A 24,994-nucleotide genomic window follows, 5' to 3' on the forward strand; every position below is an offset into this window, starting at 1 on the left:
TGAACAGAAAAGGGCAGAGCCAGAGATACTGACCACGGCTGGGGGATGGGCAGAGGCTGCATCATGTAGCTCTGTGCCAAGTCTTTATAGTGCCTCTCTGATGTGCCAGGTCTGATCTAAGGCTTGGCATGCAAAGGTGACTAAGTTTGTGTCCTTTGGTGATGACATGTATGATGCTGGGAAGAGAGAAGTCTATAGGTTACAGGCCAAAGGGAGGCACGGGCCAGGCCATGCATGGCCACTTGTAGCCTGTGAAACTGTCTGGAGGACATCCTACAGGTAATGACAGCCTTGGGACTGCATAGAAGGACCCATGTGAAGGACTCAAGCCTGACGCCAGGGAGTCAGCCAGAGGAGGTCTTTTCTTTGAACCTGACCATCTTCTAGAGCTGCCTTTACCACTTCAGTGTATGTTGGAGAGGATTATCTTCCCAGCTGGACTCATCAAATGGGAAAGAACTCTGAGAAGGCTGTAAGGAAATTAGGCAACTGAACAAAAATGACTTTGTCCCAAAAGTTCCCCTGATAAAAGGAATGAAACATCCAGGAAGAAGGAGGGGGAGGGAAACAAAGCAACAGCCAATCCATCAGGATATTCATCCACAACCTGACTCAGGGAAACAGGTTTCCAGTAACAACTTCAAAAGGACACAGAATGAACAAGATGATACTACTTACTATAATGCTCCCTGTTAGTGCTGTAGTAGCTGGGAATGCCCCCAGATCACTTTCCTTTCTTAAAAACCTTTGTTTGGGCCCAGCATGGTAGCCTAGTAGCTAAAACCCTCACCTTGTATGCACCAGGATCCCATATGCATGCCAATGCATGTCCCGACTGCTCTACTTCCCATCGAGCTCTCTGCTTGTGCCCTGGGAAAGCAGTCGAGGGCGGCCCAATGCCTTGGAACCCTGTACCCACATGGGAGACAAGGAAGAGGCTCCTGGCTCCTGGCCAGATTAGCTCAGCTCTAGCTGTTGCAGCCATTTGGGGAGTGAACCAGTGGATGGAAGATTTTTCTGTATTTCCTTCTTTCTGTAGATCTGCCTTTCCAATAAAAATAAATAAATCTTTAAAAAAAAAACCCTTTGTTTATTATCTTTATTTGAAAAGTAGTGATACAGAGACAGATGAAGGAAGATCTTCCCTTTTCTTACTCCCCAAACACACACCTGGCCCTGTCCTGAATGCTCAGAGATGCTGAGGGTTCAATATCGGAGGAACAGGGTAGAAGCGCCCCCTGGTGGGTGGGAGGACGAGTATGGGGTATACTGGTTAAACTGCTTGGGATGATAGCACACAGTATCACAGTATCTAGGATCAAGTCCAGCCTCTGCTTTAGATACAGCTTCCTGCTAATACACCTGCAAGACAGATTGTGGTCCTAACAGCTGAGTGCTCCTGCCACTCACATGGTGGAACAGGATGTTGTTCCTAGCCCCTGGCTTCAGCCTTCCTCCGCCCCATCTACTCTGGGCATCTGGGGAGTGAATCAGCAGATGAAAGACCCCTCCTTTCTCCTTCCCTCTGCCTTTCAAATAAAGAAAACTTAAAGCAAAACACTATCACTCTGCTGATTTGATTTTATATTTCTAAAACACAGGATCAACTCACGAATTCCCAGTTCCTGTCCCTCCAGTTTTTTCTTTTATGATTTATTTATTTCTTTATTTTGTAAATCATAATTACAGACAGAAATGTAAAGACAAATCTTCTATCTTCTGGTTCACTCCCCAGATAGCCACAAGGGCCAACTTTGGGCCAAGCCAAAGTCAAGGGCTTCGTCTGGGTACTCCACGTCCCACAGTTCAGCTCTGAACGATTCCCTGCTCCTTCTAAGTGGCCAAGGTTTCCCTCCCAGGCCAGGCTGTTTCCTGGGAGCAAAGGCTCTCAGCCAGCCCAGCTGCCTGTCCACTGCTCTCCAGGGAGTCTTGGTATTTCAGCTGTCCATCTCATTTATACTGTGTTTTTCTCAGTCATAGTCTTAGAAAAAAAATCTATTATTGATTCTTGAATTAATTTTATATTATTAAGCTGTATTTATTACATTATATATTTTAACACAAAAATTTAAGGTGAAACTATACTAGTTTGACATGAACAAATGTGAACATTCCATGTCTACATGAGGGACTTTGCAAAAAGGGCTAGTGTACTGAGAGATCAAGTGGCAGCCAGGAACAGTGAAATCACCTCATTGCTTCCCTGTAAGCCCTTTCACAGCAGAGACCAGTGAGACCTGAGCTAGATTAAGTTTGGAAAATTCCACAATAGTGAGGCACGACATCACTCACAACCCTCCAGTCACACATGAGGATATCTGCTGACAGGCATGGGGCTGGGAATCCCAGAAAGCACAGTCACACCCCTATGTTCTTGGTTGCTGGGGCTTGGGCATTGTCCCACATGTCCTGGAAGAGCAGAGAGGGGGCGGTCCAGGCAACTTCACTCGGGGGTCTCCGGGGCAGTAGAAAGAAGAGCTTGCATGAGGAAAACGCCTTGAGGGAGGCAGAAAACCAGCCCATGGCAAAGGGCTGGAGCCTAGTGACAAGAAACAGAGTCTGGGACCCGGGACGGTAGCCTAACAGCTAAAGTTCTTGCCTTGAATGCATCAGGATCCCATATGGGCACCAGTTCGTGTCCTGGCAGCCCTGCCTCCCATCCAGCTCCCTGCTTGTGGCTGGGAAGCAGTGGAGGACAGCCCAAAGCCTCGGGACCCTGCACCCACATGGGAGACCTGAAAACAGGCTCTGGGCTCCTGGCTTTGGATCAGCTCAGCTCTGGCCATTGCAGCCACTTGGGGAGTGAATCATCAGACAGAAGATCCCTGTCTCTCCTCCTCTCTGTATATCTAACTTTCCCATAAAAAGAAATACAATTCTTAAAAGAGAGAGAGTCTGAATTTTTCAAAAAGAACCAGATTGACCCACCACATCCTCAGGGGCCCTGCCTATCTGATACCGAGGCACTGTGGTTTGAGGAGCTGGCCTGGCTGGCACACAGAGCTGTCTTCTCAGCCCTTCATGCCACCTCTGCATTACCTGACCTCTACCAGCAAGGAACCTCCCCAAGACCCAGTTTTCTCATGAATGAAACAGACCCAAGTTCTTGCCTCACAGGGTGCCTGACCACATGCCAGGAACCACTTAGAGGGGAGCAGCAAGTGCCTCCTGCACCTCCACTCTTACTGGCTGCTGTGACATGATGGGCCCTGGTGTGGGGTCACCTTGCAGATGATTGAAGCATGGCTTCTGCCCTGAAGGGGCATGGCATCTCATTCTTCAGTTCCATTTCACAAATGCTCACATTGTGTGGAACTGGGTGTGGGGGCACTACAATGAGGACCAACAGGAGACCCTGGAGACTAGTAGAGAGCAGAGGAGGCTGATTCCGGGTCCCCAGGCAGTACCGGGTGGCTAAGGAGACAAGAGCATAATCTTTTGCTTTATGTTTCAAGTTCAAAGCCCTCTGCATACTGCGACTATGGTACCAGTGATTTGGCTGCTGCTTGTCTGCAGTGCTAGATGGTCACCCCTGGAAGTTAGGTGCCATGGCTGACTTGCTCTCCACTACATTCTTAGCATCAGTTCTTAGAAGAAATACTCCACAAAAGGGCTTGCTGTGAATGTAGGCAGCATCTGTTCATGATTCTGAACTCAGGAGTATTTCAGTGTGCTCAGTACTCCTCCCTCCTAATGCTGTTAGGAAAACAATTTGCAATCCGCAAAGTTCCTGGAACTGCAGAAAGGCCATTTCCAGCTAATGCACATTGTGAGTGAGGAGTCATCAATTGTGCCTGTCTGTTGTCCTCCTTTTGGAGACGAATGGTGGGTTTGATTTCATCCCGGGACCCAAGAAAACTCAGAACATGTCTGACAGTGGTCAATGCTCCAATCGCCTGGCCATTTCTAAGGAAGACAGTTTGCTTACAGGGTATTTGGAAAAGCAAAGGAAGCAAGCCCAGCTTTAAGGCAGGTGCAGGTAGTGAGTGTGTCTAGCATCCATGGCCCTGCAGCATGGAGCCCCCCACTGGAGGAAGGACACTGCCTGTGGAAATGCAGCCGACCTTCCAGAACAGGTCCCCAGCACAAGGGAGCACACCTGGCTCCTGAAGGAGGCCACTGTGACCAACATTAAGATGAGGCCACTAGGGTAAGCCCTAATCCAGTGTGACAGCCTCCTAAAAGGGGGAATGTGGGCAGAGAGATCCCATATGGGCAACAGTGGAGGTGATGGCATCCATAAGCCAAGGCACACAGAAGATCATGGTCAACCATGGGACAGAGAGGCTGAGACAGAGCTTCCACAAGTGCCAGAAACCAATCTTGCCAGCAGCTGATCTCAAACTCAACCACAGGATGCAGACCATCCATCTCTGCTATCCAGGCTGCCCAGCTAGTAGAATCTAACCAGGGCGGCTCTAGCAGCTGTACACCTACCTGTTCCCCACAGGGAAGAGAGCAGCAGGAAACAAAGGCAATGGCAGGTGGCCAAGGCTTCTCTCAAGTGAAAAATAGCCCTGATAGGGGAGGAAATAAATTATTCCAGTCTCCAGTGCCAGGCCCTCTAACTTGCCAAGACCACTCATTTAGGGGTCATTGACCAGTTTCAGATGTGTCTTCGAGCTTTGAACCCTGCGTGTCACCCCCAATCCCTGAGTGTCTTTCCTTGGGAAGAAATTAAGTTGACACTGATACAAGGGCTTGTTTAGACCTGGATAAACTATGTGTAAAAACCTTAGGAGATCATCAGAAAGATGCAAAAGTTCCCTACTAGTATAATAAGAAAAATGCAGAAATAAGAACTCCAAATCAAGATGACATAGAGGGCCTGGCGCAGCAGCCTAGTGGCTAAAGTCCTCACCTTGAATGCGTCAGGATCCCATATGGGTACCAGTTCGTGTCCCGGCAGCCCCGCTTCCCATCCAGTTCCCAGGTTGTGGCCCAAAGCCTCGGGAATCTGTACCCGCATGGGAGACTTGGAGGAAGTTTCTGGCTCCTGGCTTTGGATAGGTGCAGCACCGGCCATTGCTGTCACTTGGCGAGTGAGTCATTGGACGGAAGATCTCCCTCTCTGTCTCTCTTCTCTGTATATCTGCCTTTCCAATAAAGATAAAATAAATCTTAAAAAAAAATGACACAGAGAGGGAAAATACAACCGGTGAAGGAGAAAGCATGAAGAATAGCATGGGACCCTGTCTCTGCAGAAGTAACCAATATGCTGTTTGGAGCGAGTGGGGCTGGTGATGGGAGTAACCTCGGGAATGAGAAGGGTTCGGTCTAGATTGAATCAAATAATCATTGTGAAGCACTCAGGTCTGCAACACACCAGTCAGTCAGCTGTAAGACAGCGGATCCAGCAGGAGGCTGCTTGGCACACAAGAATCAGAGCACTGAGAAGCAGGTTCCATGGCTTCAATGCCCATGCTTCAGAAGTGAGGTGCAGAGCCCCTGCACCCACGTGGGAGGCCCAGCTCTGGACTTCCCTGCTGTGGTCATTAGGGTCGTTTGAGGTGTGAGTCACCAGATAGAAGAGACTCTCTATGTCACTCTGCCTTTCAAATAAAAAACAATAATAATAAAAAAATAAATTTTTAAATAGACATAAAAGAAACAGGGCTGCACAGTCTGAGGTGGCCGGGGCAGGGTCTGGAATGCCTGTTTCTGTCGATCCTTCTTTCATATTCATACAGTCCTTGCCTGAAAGAGTTTTCTGAGGAAACTACTGAATCCCAAAGAACTGCCTGGCAGTCTTGCACCTGGCTGTAACCCTTATTTGGTCTAATCCTTTTCCTAAGTCCCTCTGGTCCTGACTTTCCCTTCCAGGGCCCTGCGCTGGATCCTAGGGAAGGGGCTGGCAGGAGGCTGAAGGTGGAAGGTTCCCTCTTTTCATGGCCACAGTGCCTCAGCTCAGTGGGCACTTGGCATGTACATTTCTTAGAAAATTCAGACTCAAGTTCTGCTACATTTTGGATCAAAGATCATCTGCATCTGAGTCCCAAGAGGCTGGCCCTTCCCTCCGGCCTAGCCAGGTGCAGCCAACCTGGAAGGCCCCCCTTCAGATTCCCACATGCTGCCATGCACTCAGCTCCCCAGAGAGTGTGACCACCGGAAGCACAGCCACCACCACATTCTGAACACTGCCCTGTTCTCTTGCTTCCTCTCGGGTCTTCACTGTCTCCGTTTCCATCACTCCTCTCACTCAGCAAAGAATTTCAGAGGGCTGAGACTCTATGCTCTAAGGGGTGGATCGGAAAGTAAAACAGCTGGGCAGGGGTCTCGAGGCACCAGCTGCCTGCCCTGGGCAAGCCCTGGCAGACTTCTCAGCCTGAGTGTGCTCACTTACAAAGCAGGAACAGGAACACTGAGCTCTAGGGCTGTGCTCCTGCTTGGAATTAGTTGTGAGGCAGCTGGGTGGGAAGAAGGGCACAGGCAGCTGGATGAGTAAATGGTAGTGCTCCCACGCTCTGCTCTCGCATGGGCAGGACCACTCCTCACAGGACTTGTCCAAGCTCCTCACTGCCCCTCCCACTCTCCACAGCTGGGTTAAAGGCAGACAAAGCCACCCATCCCATCAGCATTCAAACGAGCTGCTCCCAATCCAATTCTGTTTCAAAGTGGACTCCCTTGCTTTGAAAATGAATGGTGACATCCAAAGGTCAAGTCGGGCAGTGATGATCTCTAAGACCTTAGGTGATAGGTTTCTATGGGAACTCCTCTTCCCCTCTAGCTGGCAAGAGCCAGAAAGCTCTATCCCGGCTGTCACGTGAAAATGACGAGCACTCCCTCTCCACCACTCCCTGCCCCACCCATCGCAAAAAAAATCCTGAAGCCTAAGGGAAAGAGGTGGATGCCCAGGAACCCCTGCACAGCTATGTGATTGCATGTGTTTTCAGTGGTTCATGTTTGTCTTCTTTTCAGAACAATCTTGCCTCGTGTTGCAATCCAGGCTCCAAGAGAACAATATGAGTAAAACTGGAGGCTGGGATGCAAGAGGTGAGGTGAGGGCACAGCTTAGGTCTCTGACGCTTGACCTTGCGCTAGAACTCAGTGAAAATAGAGACCCGGGAGAAGGCTTTCAACCATGCAGGGGAGGTGAAGCAGAGACAGTCACCTGAGGGAGGAGCGAGTCACAGTTCTACCACTCACCAACCAGGTCTGTCTTGCAAGCTTTTCCAGACGGAGATCTGATTGCATGCAACAGAGATAGCGGAGGCTGCCTGTATTTTTTAAATTAATACCACATCCCAAATCTGGGGACTGCTACAAGACTGTGGGCTGCTTTCTAATATTCAGCCCATGCTTTCACTTTTGTTAACAGCCTTGGTTTTCAGCTTGGCGTGTTTACTGCTCAGCTGAAAGACACTTCCGAGCCTCCCTTGCAGCCGGATGCAGCGGTTCCAGCCAGTGGCAGTGAAGTGATACAGGACACCGCCAGCAGCTCCCTGCAAAGGAGGAGGCAGGCTCTCTTCCTTTCTCCTCTTCTGTCTTGACTCCTGCAATGTGGACTTGGAGTTTGTGTTGCTAAGTTCAAGCGCCACCTGCATCATGGAGAAGTCTGTAAACAGCCGTCCACATCAGGCATTGCCTGTGGGCTGCATGAGCACATGTCTCCCAGGTAACTACTGTCCTTCAGAGCCACAAACGAGGACATCGTTTAAAAACATGACTGACTTCATAACAACTTGTAGTCTATTTTTTTCCCTGTTAAGTCAAATTACCCTGTCCCACTTCCAACTTCCACTAATGGGATCAGAGAACTTTGACATCATCAGCTCCAAGGACCAAGAGAAGAGATATCACCCTCTTCTAGGAGCTGAAACAAAATGGGCATGTGTTTACTATCTTAGCAGGCCAAGGAAGTGGGGTCCAAGCAGGAATGGCAAAGCTGAGAAGCGACGCAGTTTATATCTCTGTATTCTCAGGGAACTCACAAGCAGAAGGCTAGGGATTGTGTGGCCAACACATGTAAAAGCAGTTGGAATCCTAGATTCCCTCCCCAACAGCAAATCTGAGTGCTTGCCCCCTCCTCGGCCTGAAATTTGTAGTTTTATTTTCCAGTGAAAATGTCTAGACCGAGGGTCACAGAGAACAGGTGGGGTGAGGGCTCATGTACTGGAAGTGTGGAGCCCTGAGAGCCCAGGCTTGTCCTCCTCCTCACATAAACGTGCGCCCTCCCGCTGGGAAACTGGGAGAATCTGCTCAATGGGAAAAAAAAATAAAACTGAAGAAATGGCAAAAAACAAAGGAAAGGTAAGAATATTAGAGAACCCATCTAGAAGGAAAAAAAAAACCGGAAATATGTTGCCATAAATAAAGGCTACAAGATAAAAAAAAAAAAAGTCTCACTGGGGCAAACTCAATGAATTAGGTATTAGGACCCAATTACTAAAATTAGCTTCAAGAAATTCATTTGGGTTTAAAGCATCCTAAATTGTCCTTTTACCATGCCAAACTAAGTCACTTTAGTCACTGTGGATCTCAATCAAGTTTAGATGCTATGTTTGACAGTACATGTGAAGAAAGAGATTAAGTAGCTATGCTTTTAAGAGGACCAGCAGACAAGAGGCACAGCACCTCATTGACGGTTAACATGGTCACCATAACAACCCAGATATCCATTTAAACATAGTTTTAAAGCACTCTAGAGATTAAAAAAAAAAAAAAGAATAAAATCAGGTTTTTGAGGAAGATGGTAAGATCACTACTTCTCTCTGCCCAGCATGCTGGCCATAGGAAAGGTACCTTACCAGGGTCCCTGTTTGTGCTAGAATCAGTATCCGCCCAAAGCTCCTTCCCTTCCCCTACCATCCCTCCTCCTTGTGAAACTCTCATTTCACCTGCCTCCAGGGGGTCCCTGGAGATAAGACAACACTCCTGAGGCCTGAGCACAGCAGTGTGGGGGAGCAGGGCTCCCAGCTCTTTTCTCAGCAGTGAGTCTTCAGCTTCCTTCTTTCGGGGTCTCTGGCTCCCTTCCCTCTTGCTCTCCCACTCTGCAACAAAACCGCCCAAGGGCAGGCTTGCAGCCTCACAAGAACAGAGACTGACAGCAATGAAGGCTACCAAAGCAAGGGGACTCCCAGCATCAGGCGCATCTCTGAGATGCAAAAAGTTAAATCCCTGGGATACCATGCACAGATGGCTTCCTGTCCCCAAAATGTTCTCATCCAGCACTGAATACATGGGGGAAATGCATACCACAGGGAACCTGCTCAGTGGTTGGATTTTAAGCATCCTCATGCAAATAGGTGCCAGGAATGGTTGGGAGGAACCCAGGGGACGCAGTCACAGTCATCACGGCTGAGGTTTGTGTTGATCAAGCACAGGCTGAGCCCACATGCACCTTCCAGCCTCCACCTAAATGCCGGTGCTTTGGGGGTATGAAAACTATGGCACAGAGAGGACATCTTCCCAACCATGTGGCCTCATCTTTAAAGCCATGAAGGTGGGAGGTCTCCTGAGCAGGTGGGAACCAAAGGCTCAGCCTGGGTGGTTATGAGCCTGGGATGCCACACCAAGGTTGTCACCCTTGTCTGGGTCAGAGGTGTTCTGGGGCATGAGAATGACAGGATCCAAGCTTCAGGAAGATGGTCTGGCAGCAATGGTGGAGTGGACTGAAGACAGGAAAGCTCAGGAGCAAATGAGGGCTTGACAGGTTCCAGCATGGGCACCTGGTCCTATCCCTGCTCCCCTGGAATCTAGATGCCTCGGTGTTTGATTTTGCCAAGTTCTTTCCCAGCCTCCTTCGAGGAGTAGAGTCTAACTCCTCCCTGCACATCTGAGCAGAATCCAGCCTCATGTGTTATCCAGTAGAATGCAGAAGTGGCACAGCATGACCTCCAAGATCAGGTAATACAAAACAAGGAGCCTTCTGCCCTGCCGCCTGGGATACACAATAGGATTTTTTTTTTTTTAAGATTTACTTATTTCTGTTGGAAAGGCAGATATACAGAGAGGAGAAGAGACAAAGAGGAAGATCTTCTTCTGTCCACTGATTCACTCCCCAAGTGGCTGCTACAACTAGAGCTGTGCCGATCCAAAACCAGGAGTCAGGAGTCTCCTCTGGGTCTCCCATGCAGGTACAGGGTCCCAAGGCTTTGGACTGTTCTCAACTGCCTCCCAGGCCACAAGCAGGGAGCTGGATGGAAAGCGTGGCTGCCGGGATTAGAACCAGTGCCCATATGGGATCCCAGCCTTGCAAGGTGAAGACTTTAGCTGCTAGGCTACCGTGCCAGGCCCTCACAATAAGGTTTTGAGTGGTTTCGTAAATAAATGGTCTGACTTCCCTGGGACTGCTACAGCATCAAAGAACCTCAACAAGCCCCTCGCAGAGAACCCTTATGCAGAAGGGCCTTTCAGAGAAAAATCCCAGCCCAGCAAGCTCAGGCCAGCTGCTCCACCTGAGAGCAAGCACCCAGCAACTTCATTCACCAGATAACTTCAGAGATTTCAAGCTTTGCAAAATCTCCCCATCATCTACAAAGATGAATGCTACTCGTTAAGTGAACACAGTGCAAAGAACAGGCCTAGAGACGTGAACAGATCGCACAAGACCACCAAAGACGGTGATCTTGCTCACAGAAATGGCCACTAATGGAACCACAATTCTCACCTATTACATTGACAACAATCCTGAAATTGAACAATATCTACACTCTGGTCCAAGGCTGCAGGGCTCCAGGTACCCTCACGCCCTGCAAAGTGACAACAAGCCCTGGGGAGCAGAATCTGGTACCGTTTAACAAAACTGTGCTTGCATTCAGACCTCAGCGCAGCCATTACTTTTCCAGAAATCTATCTAAATGAACACGGGCAAAAATTAAAAGACTCATGGACAAGACTCTTTGGAAAGAGCCCCACGACCATCAGCAGGAGGCTGGTTTAACAAACTGGGACACAGCTGCACAACCAAGCACTCTGTAGCTATAAGAGAGAATGATGAGTTTGTCTATACAATGTTAGGAGGACACCTCCAGGATCAATCATTAAGTGAAAAAGCCAGACTCCAGACCAACCATACAGAGCACTGGGGGAGAGCCAGCTTAAGGGAGAACATCTGAATGCTTGTGTATGGGCATGTCTGTGAGTGTGTGTGTGTGCGCGCACGTGCTTCTAAGAAAGATAAAGCAAAAAACGAATACAACAGTTATCTATACAAGAATGAAAGGAGTGGAGGGGTCAGAGATGAAAGTTATGATTCTTAAACGTAGTTTATTTTCTAGATCTGCTATCAGAACCATGAAAGCACTCGACCAATATGAAACAAAAGTAAACTCACATGATAGAAACAGAAATGGGGGGCCTGCACTGTGGCATAGTAGGGTAAGCCAGCACCTGTAGTGCCAGTGTCCCAGACGGGCATGGGTTCTAGTCCCTGCTGCTCCACTTCCAATTCAGTTCCTCCTAATGTGAAAAGCAGCAGAAGATGACCCAAATGCTTAGGGCCCTGTACCCATGTGGGAGACCCAGAGGAAGCTCCTGGCTCCTGGCTTCAGTTGCAGCCATTTGGGGAATGAACCAGCAGATGGGAGACCTCTGTATGTCTCTGTATGTCTCTCTCTCTCTGTAACTCCATCTTTCAAATAAGGAAAGTAAATCTTAAAAACAAACAAATACTTTTATAGGAAAAGCAAAAGAAAGGGCGATGAATGAACCTACCTATATGGCAAGTTGGTGGATTAACCACAGAGCAAGAAACTATTTCAAGTGACTTTAAAGCACTGGAATATGTTTGTCCCTAGTAGGATGTAACCCAAGGATAAAACAGAAAAAAACCACCCTCCGAAGTCTTTAAAAATATGTTCGTAATCATACATTGAGATATAGAATACGAAGTAAATAAGCATTTACCATGTTGTAAGGTACTGAGAGCTTCAACATTAAAAAAAAAAAAGCATGTACCATGGCAGAAGATGGAGGACAGAACAAATTGATTAACTACCCCAGCCAATCATTGGCTGTGAAGATCTGGGCAGACGGAGACACTAAGGTGGACTATAGCAGCCAGTGGATTCAGGAGAGATTTCATTATGATTGGAGTGGTGGGATAGCCAGCAATTCAGGACTGTTGAACTATCAAAACCTCTTGAGAAATTTCTATTTCTCTTCTTGTTGTTGATTTTGTATTGTGGCTTTTCATTTAAGAGGGATGTATGGAGCCCGGTTCTAATCCCGGCAGCTCCACTTCCCATCTACCTCCCTGCTTGTGGCCTGGGAAAGCAGTGGAGGATAGCCCAAAGCCTTGGGACCCTACAACTGCGTGGGAGACCTGGAGGAAGTTCCTGGCTCCTGGGTTTGGATCGGCACAGCACCGGCCATTGCAGTCACTTGGGGACAGAAGATCTTCCCCTCTGTCTCTCCTCCTCTCTGTATATCTGACTTTGCAATAAAAATAAATAAGTCTTTAAAAAAAAGAGGGATGTGTAGTGACTGTGTAATGGAGACTATCATGTCCAGATGTGAGGATGCAGTGCAGTTTGCACCTCTACTTCCAGATCAAAGATGGACTGCTAATGAAACTATTAGCTGTACCTTGAAATGGGAGGCTGGACTCTGCCACTGTCCATGCTCACGATGATGAACATGTGACTGTTTATGAAGAGCTTTGCTATAGTAATAATATAGGGGAATTGGAGGAGGGGAGGGGATTTAGGGACGGGACAGGGGAAATCCCAGGGCCTATGGAACTGTATCATAGAATGATGATCATAATTTAAAAATAAGTTAAATTAAAATTTTTAAAATGTAACCATTAAAAAACAAAGCTTAAGACTCTCAAACTATAGCCAACAGGATGAAAATCCCAATTTTATCCTTTATTAAAGGACTGGCAGTTCATTTTCATTTATGCTTTTAAAATTTTTAATTCACGTGCAGAAGGAAAAAAAGTGGGAAAAGGGCATGAGCATAAATTCTCCGGGATCCTTTGTTAGCATCCTTAGTAGCTTCCATGTCCCTGGTGCCTTTTCCAGGACGTTGATCGCGTGTTTCCTGAAGCCCTCACAGTAGCCCATTCAGCACTGCCCAGACTCACGGATAACTAGTTGGGCAGGAACTTTCTAAACCCCCCCACCACCACTACCCTGCCTAGTCACAGTCCACGGCAGGAACTAGAGTACTATGAGCAAAGCTCACACTATCTAGATAGGGTCGGTGGAGAAAGTAGCTCCGACCACAGCAGCCGCTACTGTGGGAACTCTAAATATCCCCACTGCCTGTGCTGAGGGGGATAGAATATTTGCCACTTTCTGGAACTCCAACGCAGGACCAGGACCTTCTGTGAGGCTGAAAGGAGATGAGATTAACTTTAGGTCTCACCCCCAGCCCCAGTCTTAGCGTGGGAGACACTAGGATATTCTTTCCAACCGGCACCCAACTCAGGATTGTGACTTATGTAATAATATCTGAATGTCATCAGAAGAGATGGTTTGGTCAACGTTAAAATCTGCCCTTTCTGCAAGCAGGCAGTTAGTCTAGAGGTTAACACACTCACATCCCACATCAGAGTACCTGTGCTCAATTCCTAGCTCCAGCTCCAATTTCAGCTTCCCACCAGTGCAGATCCTAGGTGGTGGTGATGAGCTAAGTCTTTGGGTCCCTGATATTTACATAGGAGTCCTCTGGTTTCCACAAATGGTCTGCATTACTTGGGGGCATTGTTAGGAATGCAGAACTCCAAGGCCCATCTGAGACCTATGAAATTCCACTGTGCACTCACTGGCCTAGAGAACTGGTTAAATACGCAGCGTTTCCGATTCCAACCTGCCCTAAGCCCCAAACCAAGCCAGATTCACCTTCTTTTTTTTTTTTTTTTAAGATTTATTTTATTTTTATTACAAAGTCAGATATACTGAGAGGAGGAGAGACAGAGAGGAAGTGGAGCTGCCGGGATTAGAACCAGCAGCCATATGGGATCAAGGCGAGGACCTTAGCCACTAGACCACGCCGCCAAGCCCCAGATTCACCTTCTATCAGATGGGTAAGGTGATCATGGGTGCTGCCTGTAGGAGAGCGCTGTGGCAGATCCTCTGCAGGACTGGGAAACCAGGTCCCCCAGTGTAGGCCGGCAAAAGAAGCTCACAGCTGAGAGGGAAGTGGCCTACCCCAAGTCATGTCCCTCTTGCTTAAGGCAGCCTGCATCCAAGAGATCCACCTTCTCATCTCAAGGGCCATGCCAGCCCCAGAACTACCTGGAGGTCAGCTGAGGTCCCTGCAGCCACAGTCATTCTACCCCCTCTACCCTGACTGCATTTTTTAACACCCTCCAGTCCCGGCTGGGACACTGGCCCCTGTGATGTCAGCAAATGGGAAGTCAGGGAAAGGCAAGCAAAAGACTGGCACAGGAACAATCCAGCCACAAGTCTGAGTGATAGTACACAAGGGACTGGAGTGAGGGTCCCTGGGGGGCAGGAGGAGCAGTCCAGAAGCTGCAACTGTCTGAGCAAAAGACAGCAAGGACCAGAGCGAGCAGTTAGGGAAAGAGCTGGCACGCAGGAAAGGTCACAAGTACTAGTGTCTGTGCGGTGGGTGTGCAAGACACGAAAGTGTGAAGAAAACTGTTCCATTGCAGGCAAAGCCATAAGGAATTTCCCATTGCATGGCAAGGCCCAGTGGATGTCTCTATAACCACCTGAAGGCATTTCCACCTCCCTTTGTATGGACACCGGACAACCCCGCTGAGATTTCTGTAATCTATTTAGCCATTGTCTGCCTCTGCAGGGTTGTTCTTTACTATCAATGTGAGCTTGGAAGTTGATGTTGCTGTTAATGTCTTGGCAAAAGGGTCTTTTACCATTCATGCTGTCTCGGCTGCCCCTACTGACGATATGCTAAATCAAGGGTGTTAAGTCCCTAGGTAGTGGGAATCTATTCTTTCCCTCTTTCCTTGATCTTTAGGTCACTCCTTCTGTGATGCACTTCCTCCCTTAACTGATTCAAGACTAAGTTGTAGAATGAGGATTGCAATAGGAATGTGTCACTGATTGATATATGCCATCTACTGAGAACTTCCTGACCACAGGATTAGGACGGCTGATATTCTGCCTCAAGGTGAAACAGTTGGCAGAACTATCCTTAGGAATGCCTGCTTGACCAGGTGTGAAAAGTCTGGGCCAGCCTTTGTGACAGCTTCTGTATAAATAAAGCGGACAGTTCTCTCGCTTTGTCCATTATGATCCTGAAATTGTAGTGGTCCATTTCTTTTCTACGCCTACTCCATGCACCCTTCTCGAGTTCCAATTTCGGCTGGAGCTAGACTCCAGCACACAGGGTTCAGAAGGAGACCCGGGTTCTGCCCCTCACCCAGCCACTGACAAACTTGGGCATCTGACTTCCTCCATCTGGAAGTGACACCAGCGTTGGGTCACGCCTAGGCAATGCTTGGCATGTGTCGGGCACCACTTAATGGAAGCCATGCTTGCACACTCAACACACCACCCCAGCAAGCCTGCATAAGCCCAGCTGTTTTGCAGATTGCCCAGGCTGTTCACAGGAGTGATCATGTAATGAGGCCTCAACTTCAAACCTGCCTGTTGTTTATGGAGATGCTGAGCCCTGAATCCTGCCTCATGTGAGGGGTACATAGTCAATTGCAGTTTGCTGTGGCTGCTCTGTTGTTATGGCAACCGGTTTCTCCGACAGCTCTTCTCTACAAACCTTTTTGGTTTCCTCAAGCCCTGACGCCCACCAGCCTAAGACAGCCAGCAGGATGATTCAGCTTCCGCAGGCAGTGCTGGGAGCCCTCGGACATGCTGGCTGCTCAAACCTGTATTCCTCAGGCGGAAGCCCCAGGCTCTGAGCTGCCACGAAATCCCACCCAGGTCCCTCCGCAGATGTCCCACTGACCAGAAATGGGCACCAAGGAATACCACCCGGGGCAGGAAAGTGAGGTAGAATACAGGAATGCCTACCATGTGTAGCTCAGAGCCCCACCTCCAATGTAAAAGACTGACATGTCAGGTATTGTTGCACGACTGTAAAAAGTGATTTCAACAGGTGTTCCACTTACAGACTCACTTGATGAGAAAACACTGAAGACATTATCATTAGTATTATTAGAGCAAAATCTAAACACCACCAATCATGTTGCCTGGCTTTATCTCCTCACCTTCTTTAGTCTTCTCCTCTTCCTTGCTCTACTCATCCCTTCTGCCCACTGCCCTAGGAAGAGGCAGCATCCTTGCAGTGGCCTACTCAAACTCTGGTATCCCCACACATGGTACAGCAAGTGCCTGGCTAAAAAACTTCCTTGCAGCCAGGGCTGCCCACATCCCAGAGTTCTGAGCCCCAGATCCCAGCAAACTTTCCTGAGACTTGGCAAGCTATTGCTTTCCAACAGGCAGACCTCTGGGGACTCCTCTTCCTACGAGGGGTAGGGAACCTTTTTTTCCTGCCAAGGGACATTTGGATATTAATAACATCATGTATGGGCCACACAAATTATCAACTTAGAAATAAGGCTGCTATAGATGCATTGAATTTCAAGCCCCACCTTGGTTACAAATGGTTCTTTTGACCTCATAAACCCCCTGGGCCGGATATTCCCCACCCCTGTATCTACAGTGTGACTTGCCCTTGGCGCAGTCACCAACCTTCACAGCTTCCTGCAGTTCATTACAGGTTGTAAGCTACAGTGGGGAAGGGCGACTCAAGAGGGACAAGAGAAGCCCATGCAGGCTTGAGGAAGTGAGGGGGACCTGCTACGGGGGACAGGTGATACTGAGACACTAGGCTCTTCATGTGTTACCATGCATTAATTCTTCAATGATTCCCATCCTGCCAGGTAGAAACAGAAACCCAAAAAGCATTTTCTCAAGGCCACACAGCTAATAAAGGTCTGTTGTTCAAGTCAAATTCCATAGCCACTGAACCATACTACTAATTTCCCAGCCATAATAGGAAGGTGTCAGTTGAAGAGAGCAGGAAGAGGTCATGACGATTCAAACAGAACTCTCCCCATAGGGAGGAAGTGAACAAAATACAGAGACCAGATCTGGCTGCCTGGCCTTGTGAGAATGGCCAGGTCAAAGTACTGGTCAGTAGCTGAAGAAGGTCAAGAAGCTCTATCTCGGGCTTCCAGGCCAAAGGGCATCTGGCCACTGACTCAGTTTCACTCAAGTGCCCACTTAGATCTTTGCAGGCAAAGATGGGGTGGGGGAAATGTGAGAAAAACTCAAAAGGTCACCATCCATGAAAGCTAACTCATTCATTTTTAGAAGTCATTCAATTCATCTGTGTGAGAGGCAGCCCTATGAACTCAAGTCACATGGTCCCAAGCCTGGAAGAGCTAACTAGAGAGACACAAGCATGAACAAGTCTGGGAATGCAGTGCAGCCAGCATGGTTATTGGACTTGCAGAGTGCCTGGAGAGCTTACAGCCAAACCTGACAGCTGTTCAGGAGACAAGAAAATGTGAGATGCCCTGAGTCTTCAGGTTCCACCCACATTTGTACCCACCTGTTTCTTGTGATTTTTGCAAAAGTGACCCCTATAACACATTGAGGCTTCTGGTTGGCAAAAGTATCTAAGAAGGTGTGGATATTTTCTTACTTTGCAACCAAGCAAGTAGATAAGAGCCTAAAAATATGAGCAGGTAGAATCAGTGAGGAAGGAGATTATCTCTGAGGTCACAGGAAGGAAGATAAAGACGCACAGATGTGGGCCCGGCACAGTAGCCCAGTGGCTAAAGTTCTCACCTTGCACACACTGCGATCCCATATGGGTGCCAGTTCATATCCCAGCTGCTCCACTTCCCATCCAGCTCCCTGCTTGTAACCTGTGAAACCAGTGGAGAATGGTCCAAAGCCTTGGGACCCTGCACCCACGTGAGACACCTGGAAGGGGATTCTGGTTCCTGGCTTCCAATCAGCTAAGCTCTGGCCATTGCGGCCACTTGGGGAGTGAGTCACCAGACGGAACATCTTTCTCTGTGTCTCTTTCTCTCTGTAAATATGACTTACCAATGAAAATAAAATCTGAAAAAAAAAGATGCATGGACATTTTAAGAGACTCATCCCCTCAAGAGGGGTCATAATAGGCCCTACTAGATACAGGCACAATGTTGGGCACAGAGACACAGTGGGGAGAGCAAAGACCTCGTTCCTAACCTAACAGGCACCTTCCCTAACTTCATGGTCTTCTTTGGAGGTAGCAAGCAGCAGTTCAGAATTACTGGAAAATACCACTGTGAACAGGAACACAGGGAAAGTGGAAGGGACCCTCCCCTAGGAAGCAGCTGCTCCCCTTCCTAGTGGAGGACTCAGTTCAATCACTCTGCCTTCTGCACCTGTGCCTGCAACGAGGGCCTCACAGGACCATTCCGCAGGGCTCTGGGCAGAACCAAAAGCCTAGCTCCCTGGATCCCTTTCCTTCATGCTGCCCCATAAGTGTATCCACCTGCACATCTCTTTCCTGGACAGAAAACTGAACCTGACCTTAACTGCTTGAAGTCAAGCAACACATCCTAGTCATCCTTACACTGAATGCCTATTGAATGAACAAAGAATGAAGACTGTTTTCTCTTTACTCTGCCCACACAGAGAAATAAGGTACCAGGATGGTCACATCTTAGCAATGGGAATCAAGGCCAGCAAATCGAAAACATTTAGCAAAACTATAATGGGAATAAATGTGAACAGGCCAAACCTGGGGTTACTGAAATCAACGGTGCAAATGCAGAATTTATGGAAGAACAAACCCATTCACTGAACAGACGAAGGCCACCCATGTTCCAGCCGCCGGCTGCTAGGTACTTAGCGGAAAAAATATGAGCAATGTCACTGAACTTAAACTTGATTAGAAACAAAGGTCTAAGGGTTTTCACTAATCACAGGTTTCGTGTTAGTCATCAAGGTCACAGCCAACAGCAGCAGTTGCTGTTCCCCGCCAGGGCTTCATCACAATGCCCTCTGCTGCTTCAGTAGCCTGAGACTATACATTCATTTCAAGTTTCAAGAAGGACATTGGGGCATGGCTTTGTGGTGCAGCAGGGGAAACCATCGCTGACAAAACTGGCATCCCATATCAGAGAGCTGGTCCCGGCTGCTCTGGTTCCACATGCTTGGAAAGACACTGAAAGGTGGCCCAATCACTTGGCCCCATGCACCCACGTGGGAGAGCTGGACAGAGTTCCTGGCTCCTGACTTTGGACTGGACCAACCTCAGCCATTGTGGTCCTCAGGGGAGTGAACTGGCAGAAGGAAGGTCTCTTTCTCTCTGTCACTCTGCCTTTCAATTAAATAAACAGAAAGGTTCCGACAGACCACAGAGCATCTGCAGGCAGGCATGGCTGAAAGACACTGGCTGGACTGCTCATGTGAGTACGAGGTAGTGGACACCGTCTACCCCACACGGATACAGCCATCTGCCGGGGTGCCCAGCAGAAGCCACCAAGGACTTTCTCCCAGGGAAGTTGCCCTCGGTGGTATCGGGGAAGCCTCCTGGGAAAGATACAGAGGAGATTCCCATCTAGATGGGATTAGAACATCGAGAGATGTGACAGCCCGAGCATCGCCAGCTGGAAATGCAGAACTCTGGGGCTAAGCCCGCCATAACGAAAGTGTTTAGACAGAGCTGAACCCCAATCCTGAGTTAGGAAAAGTCACTGGCACCCTCTCAGTCACCCCAGCCTGGTAAGAGAAGGGCCAAGACAGCCCCACCTCATCCTTCGCTGCTGCGGCTAGGTGAGATGATTGGCATCAACTGCCCAGGCCTGGGTGAACTCTCCTGAATGTTCATTCCTAATCATTTTCTTTGTGTTTAACTGCCTTCAGTTTACTTGGGGGAGTCTAATTCTTTGTGTGAAGGGATGCAGCCAATTGATGGTTAGCATTCGCTTGTCAGGTTAATTGACAGCAGACAGCATGCGGAAACAGATTTCACATCCAGCCCTTTCTACCTTCTCTCTCGCCATTCAAGCTAATTAATGTGCAAAAGCCGGCTTCAGAGGCTCCTTGTACACACCCCACCCCTCCTGTCCTTCGTGCCATTCAGGACAATTGACAGCTTGGAAATGACCTCGGAGGCACCATGCACCTGGGCCCTCCTGCCTCCTGTTGTGCTAGGTTAGGTTAGTTATTAGCTACAGGAAAACTTTGGGCTCCAGCAGATCCCTTCCTGCCTCCTGCACATGGGAACTTTGTTCTGTACAGTTCTCAATCTGATTGGAGGATCACAGCTTAAAACCCCCTGACCTCTACTGTACGATGCAGTGGCCCTGGAGTCACAGTAGCAGGAGCTGCTGCTACCAAGCTTGGGCAATAAAGACGCCTCCTAACATCCTAACACTTGGGTCTGGTGTGATCTCTTTCTCACATTCTAACATTTGCATTGCCATTTACTAAGGCAATTATTGTAGCAAGGCCAAAACATAAAGAAGCACTCCAGAGAAATCTGAAGCAGTGTATTCTCTAGAGAAATAAAAATAAGTGAATAAAAGCTACCAAGCCGTGCACAGAGGGCAATTAGAGAGATTGCAATTCCGTGGAGAAGGAGCTGGGAAATTCTTCCTGCTCTGAAGGGCTGAGGGAGGGGAGAGGGGAAAGTCAAGGTTACCTCAGGCCGCTCTTCTCCCTGGGGCCTCCTCGGACCACAGAAGTAGAAATCCATCCAGTGAAGAGACGCACTGAGGAGAATGTCACGCCAGCCTGACTTCGTGTCAGTCTACTCAGAGCCAGCACTCCCGAGCACTTCTGACCATCCCAGAAGCCATGGACGTCCAAGCCAGGGACTCGGGCTGTGCCTTCATCTCCAGCCTACAGAACCGGCCAACTCGAACTAACTGAATCCTCCTGGTGGTGGCGAGGGTCTCCAACAGCTGAAGCTCGCCTTCTGACTAACAAGAAGTTCAGAGACCCCTATTATCGAACCCTTGAGAAACCATGCCTCACCCCCACGGCCCAGAGTGAGCGGCAGAACTCCCCCTAGGGGCGCTGCTGAGCAGCCGGAGCGTGGCCCGCTCTTAGAGCCAATCCTCCGTTCAGAAACTCCAGGGAGCACCCAGGCAGCTGTGCTGACCGTCCCGTGTGCGTGGGCTCCACGCGGGGATGAGCCATGGGAGGCCCACAGGGGAGACTAGCCTTCCTGCCGGGCGTGTGCTTCCCACGGAAGGGAGCCAAATTGAAGAGGGGCTCCTGGTGAGGGAAACCAGGTTGGGTGGGCGGGAGGTTGGGGGGCGGTCCTAAAGGTCTGGGGAGGAGCTGAGGGGAGCAGTGTGCAGAAGGCGGGTGTTTGGGGCCTCCGCAGCGAGGGCGACAGGAAGACGGGCCCAGAGGGCCCCAGGTGAGACATGAACTGCCAACAAGAACAGGCAGGGTGAGTCCATTCAGGAAAAAAGTGTCCCCTTGTCCAACCCTGGGCCACGTGTAGCTGCATCGGGGCACTCCAGGAGAAAAACCCAGGCCTTGCCCTGCAGGGCCCTAAGGTGAAGGGGGCCAGAGGCCTGAGGGAGGCAAATGGGGGCTGGTCCCTTAGCAGGGAGGTTGGGCTGAACCCCGGGTACCTGGCAGAGTCTGCCTGCAGAGCCCCTCCTCCACTCTGGGTTCCAGAAAGAGGCCTTTGTGTTGAAGAGCCCTCTAGACTCTGCCTCCAGCTCTTCCTCTCCCCACCCCCCCATGGTTAGGAAAGGATTGCTGGAAACCGGACATCACGAATTCCAGCGTTCTTGTTGCTGCCCAGCTATAGGGCCCCTGGGTGTCCCCCAGAAGCGGGCTTGGATTCGAGGGTGAAGCAGGGCAGGCAAGAGGAAGCCAAGAATAAAGGGCCTGGAAGAGCCTCAGGAGGACTGCAGCCCAGATCTGGAGCATTCCTGGGTGGCCCAGGCTGGCTGCACATGACCAGGTTCCAGCCAGAAAAGTCCCCCAGAACCAAGTCCCCCTCCCCTCCACAGGAGTACCAGCATGCTCCAGGAGGAACTCCAGTTCTGCCTCCATCCCTGGAAACGCCATACTTCTCCAGGGCTGACAGAAGCTTCCAGAGAGTTGAAACTTTGATGTCCATCTCAGAGTCCTGTCAGTGTCAGGAGCCAGCCTGGAGCTGAGCCCGGTACACAGGGTAGATCTCCAGTCACAGCTGCCTGCCGGGCTGCCCACGATAGCTAGGTACCATTCCTACCCAGGGAGCCACCTGCTGTGGGAGTCAGACCCATGAGGCTGGGACACATGGCAGAGTGACACCTATGAGGAATGGCCTGAGGACCAGCACGTGCACATTAGGCATCCTGTAACTCCCCCGCTCCTATACTGTGCACACACTCTGCACACACCAGGTCCTCCCAGTCACCAAGACTACCATCCTCCAGAGCTGTACTTTCTCATCAAGAAGGATTTATTTATTTTTATTTATTGATGGGAAAGGCAGAGGTAGACGGAAGGGCCAGGTAGAGCGAGAGACTTACTCCCCAGAAGGCTGCAGCAGCCAGAGCTAGAGCACTCTGAAGCCAGGAGCCCAGAGCTTCTCCCAGGTCTCCTATGTGGGTGTAAGGGCCCAGACACTTGGGCCATCCTCTGTTGCTTTCCCAGGCGCATTCACAGGGAGCTGGTGGGAAGCAGAGCAGCGGGACTCAAACTGACACCCATATGGGATGCTGGCACTGCAGGTGGCAGCTTTACTCACTACACCACAGTGTCAGTCCCCCATTTTGATTCGATTTCACCCTCACTGTGACCCTGAATTCAGCTAACACGTCATCAGGTGACCTCTGAGAGCATCAGCAATGCAGAGTAACTGCTGTGACAGCTGCCAGGGGTCAGAGCAGCTGGAGGCAGCCCCCAGCTCTGGGTGCAGAAGCTCACAGCCCTCCCTCTACCAGAAAGAAGATGCCCCAGAGTCTGTCTCACAGCACCTCCCTCCTGAGACCCTGAAGGTCCAGAGGGTGGCTCTCCCCACAGGGAGTCTGGGGGAGTAGCCTTGGGTTGTGGATCTGCTATAGGCAGTTCCCACTTCCTGCTTCCAGCACGTGTTACCCATTACACTTCACAGGAGCCCTGTTTCCTATTTCAGATTTCATTATTCAAAACTGCTAACAGCAGAAGGGCTGGGAAACTCCCCTCCCCCAGTATTTATCTGTTTTTTGACGACAGTGGGAATTGTCCTTTGAATATCACCAAAGCACTTAGGATGAACAGAGAATCTATGGCAACAATCTCCATCTTTGTGCTGCAACCATTGGTGGTGTTTTCATAAAGAAAGGATTTTGCGACCGGCCAGACAGAATTCTTTGCATATTTCCTATCCAATTTCCACTGCACCGGAACGACCTGGGGGAGGATATTTATAGTCAAAATCCACCTCCATGTCCTCCCTCAGGGAAAGCCCTTTGCGGGGACAGCGGCGGGAAAGGACGCACACGTGTGGCATGCCGGGCAGGTGCGCTGCTGCTGCGCCCTGGACTTAGACCAGGCTGGAAGCCTGGGAGCGGGGCACACTCCTGAGGGGTGAGGAGAGGGCGCGACACGCACGTTCCTGGTCTACAGAGCGAGAGAGAGGGGCCAAGCGGCCACGGATGGCGATGTTCTCGCCTGGTTACGCACGCAGATGGCGGGAGGGGACCTCAAGCGGATCCGGACTCCGGGTGGACGCGCGGCAAGGTGGGCTGCCCATCTCTCAGCAACCGCCTCCGGTGACGCCCTAGTACCAGCCCCGCATTAATCCCGCAAGCTCCAGAGAGGGGGCTCGGTGGTTTTCCGCCGGGTCTCTCGGTGCACGCCAGCTGGGCCCGGGTCTGCAGCACTCGGTGCGCTGGGGTCCGACTGACTCGCACCTGCCGCCATCGATTTGCTAGGGGCCCAGGCTGCGGGGGCGCCCACGGCTTCTCTGGCGGCGACCCGGAGACCGTGGGCCCGGCGCACTCACCCGCATGCAGGCCGCCCGCCTCGGGGCCGCTGTCCGGACCGGCGACGCTGGGCGGAGCGTCCGAGTCGGTGTAAGTAAGCCAGGTGGACTCGGTCTCCCGGGTCCAACTCTCGTAGTAGCGAGGCTCGATGGCGTCTGCCCGGCTCCCACCGCAGCCCATCCTCCCGCGCTGCGGGCGCGCCCCGCAGACGTTCTGCTCAGCTCCGACAACGGCGCAACCCCGGCCCGCGAGGTGGCCGCATCCCCGCGATCACCCGCCTGCCTGCCCGCGCCGCAGCCGGCTCCGAGCTCCCGCCGCGCCCGCCCCTCTTCGCCTCCCAGGCTCTCCCTCTCTCCTCCCCTTCCCCACCTCCCCTTGGGTTCCCTTCTGGCCCAATCGGGCCCGATTACCTCACCCACCTCCACTCTCTTTAGCACTCAGGAATGGGCTGCAGCACAGGAATCATGCCTTGAAGTGGGAGGTGGGAGGGATGTGAGGGTCCCCAGGGGCTCAACCTTGCTTATCCAGATTCTGAAGTTCCAGGTCTCTATTCCATCCATCCTGTTATCCCCCATTTCCTCCACCCATCCATCATCCACCTAAGTGCCTATCCACCCATCCACCCACCTACATCCATTCATCCACTTACCCTCCGTGCCTCTTCCTTCCTCTGGCCATTCTGGGGAAAACTGAAAAGTTCAGGGGGGAAAAAGTCCCAAGTTCTGTGTCCACTTGTTCCAAGAGCAGAGGAGCCGGGGAATGGGTGCAGTGTGGCCACTCAGCACCAAGAGGCAGCTGACAGTTGGAGCCCTGGGTGTCTCAGGGAGAAGATGGAGGGGGTCTTGACATTTCCTCTGAGACTCAGCCTACTCACCCCTCCCATCTCCCCCTTCAGTTTTGCAACTTTACAACCCTCTGAACTTTGTCTTCAAATAAGCCGAGGATCACCAGGAGCCTGAAACACCCAGGATCCAGCCTATGGAGTGGGGTGGGGGTGGGAACCGGGAAGCAGGCTTCCCTCTCATTCCTAGGGGGTCCTGACATTCCCATGTAGGTCTCCAATGAGGGTTCAGGGTGGAGATAGCCAGCAGCAAGATTGGATGGAATAGGGAGTGGAACTCCAGGTGGCCATATCCTGTGTGGACCCTCAGGCCAGGTACTGACTGCAGA

The 24,994-nt window shown here is 50.4% G+C and overlaps 1 protein-coding gene across 1 annotated transcript in view; it reads right to left on the reverse strand.

Moving 5' to 3' along the window:
• BAALC (BAALC binder of MAP3K1 and KLF4) overlaps positions 1 to 24,078 on the reverse strand; it is a 45,097-nt gene extending 21,019 nt beyond the window's left edge. The window contains exon 1 of the mRNA XM_004580658.3: positions 23,845 to 24,078. Coding sequence (XP_004580715.1) covers positions 23,845 to 24,004 — 160 coding nt within the window. The 5' untranslated portion in view covers positions 24,005 to 24,078. The remainder of the gene's footprint in view (positions 1 to 23,844) is intronic.
• Between the last annotated feature and the right edge of the window lie 916 nt (positions 24,079 to 24,994).

This window comes from Ochotona princeps, chromosome 9 (genome assembly GCF_030435755.1).
Source record: "Ochotona princeps isolate mOchPri1 chromosome 9, mOchPri1.hap1, whole genome shotgun sequence".
NCBI classification, from domain to species: domain Eukaryota; kingdom Metazoa; phylum Chordata; class Mammalia; order Lagomorpha; family Ochotonidae; genus Ochotona; species Ochotona princeps.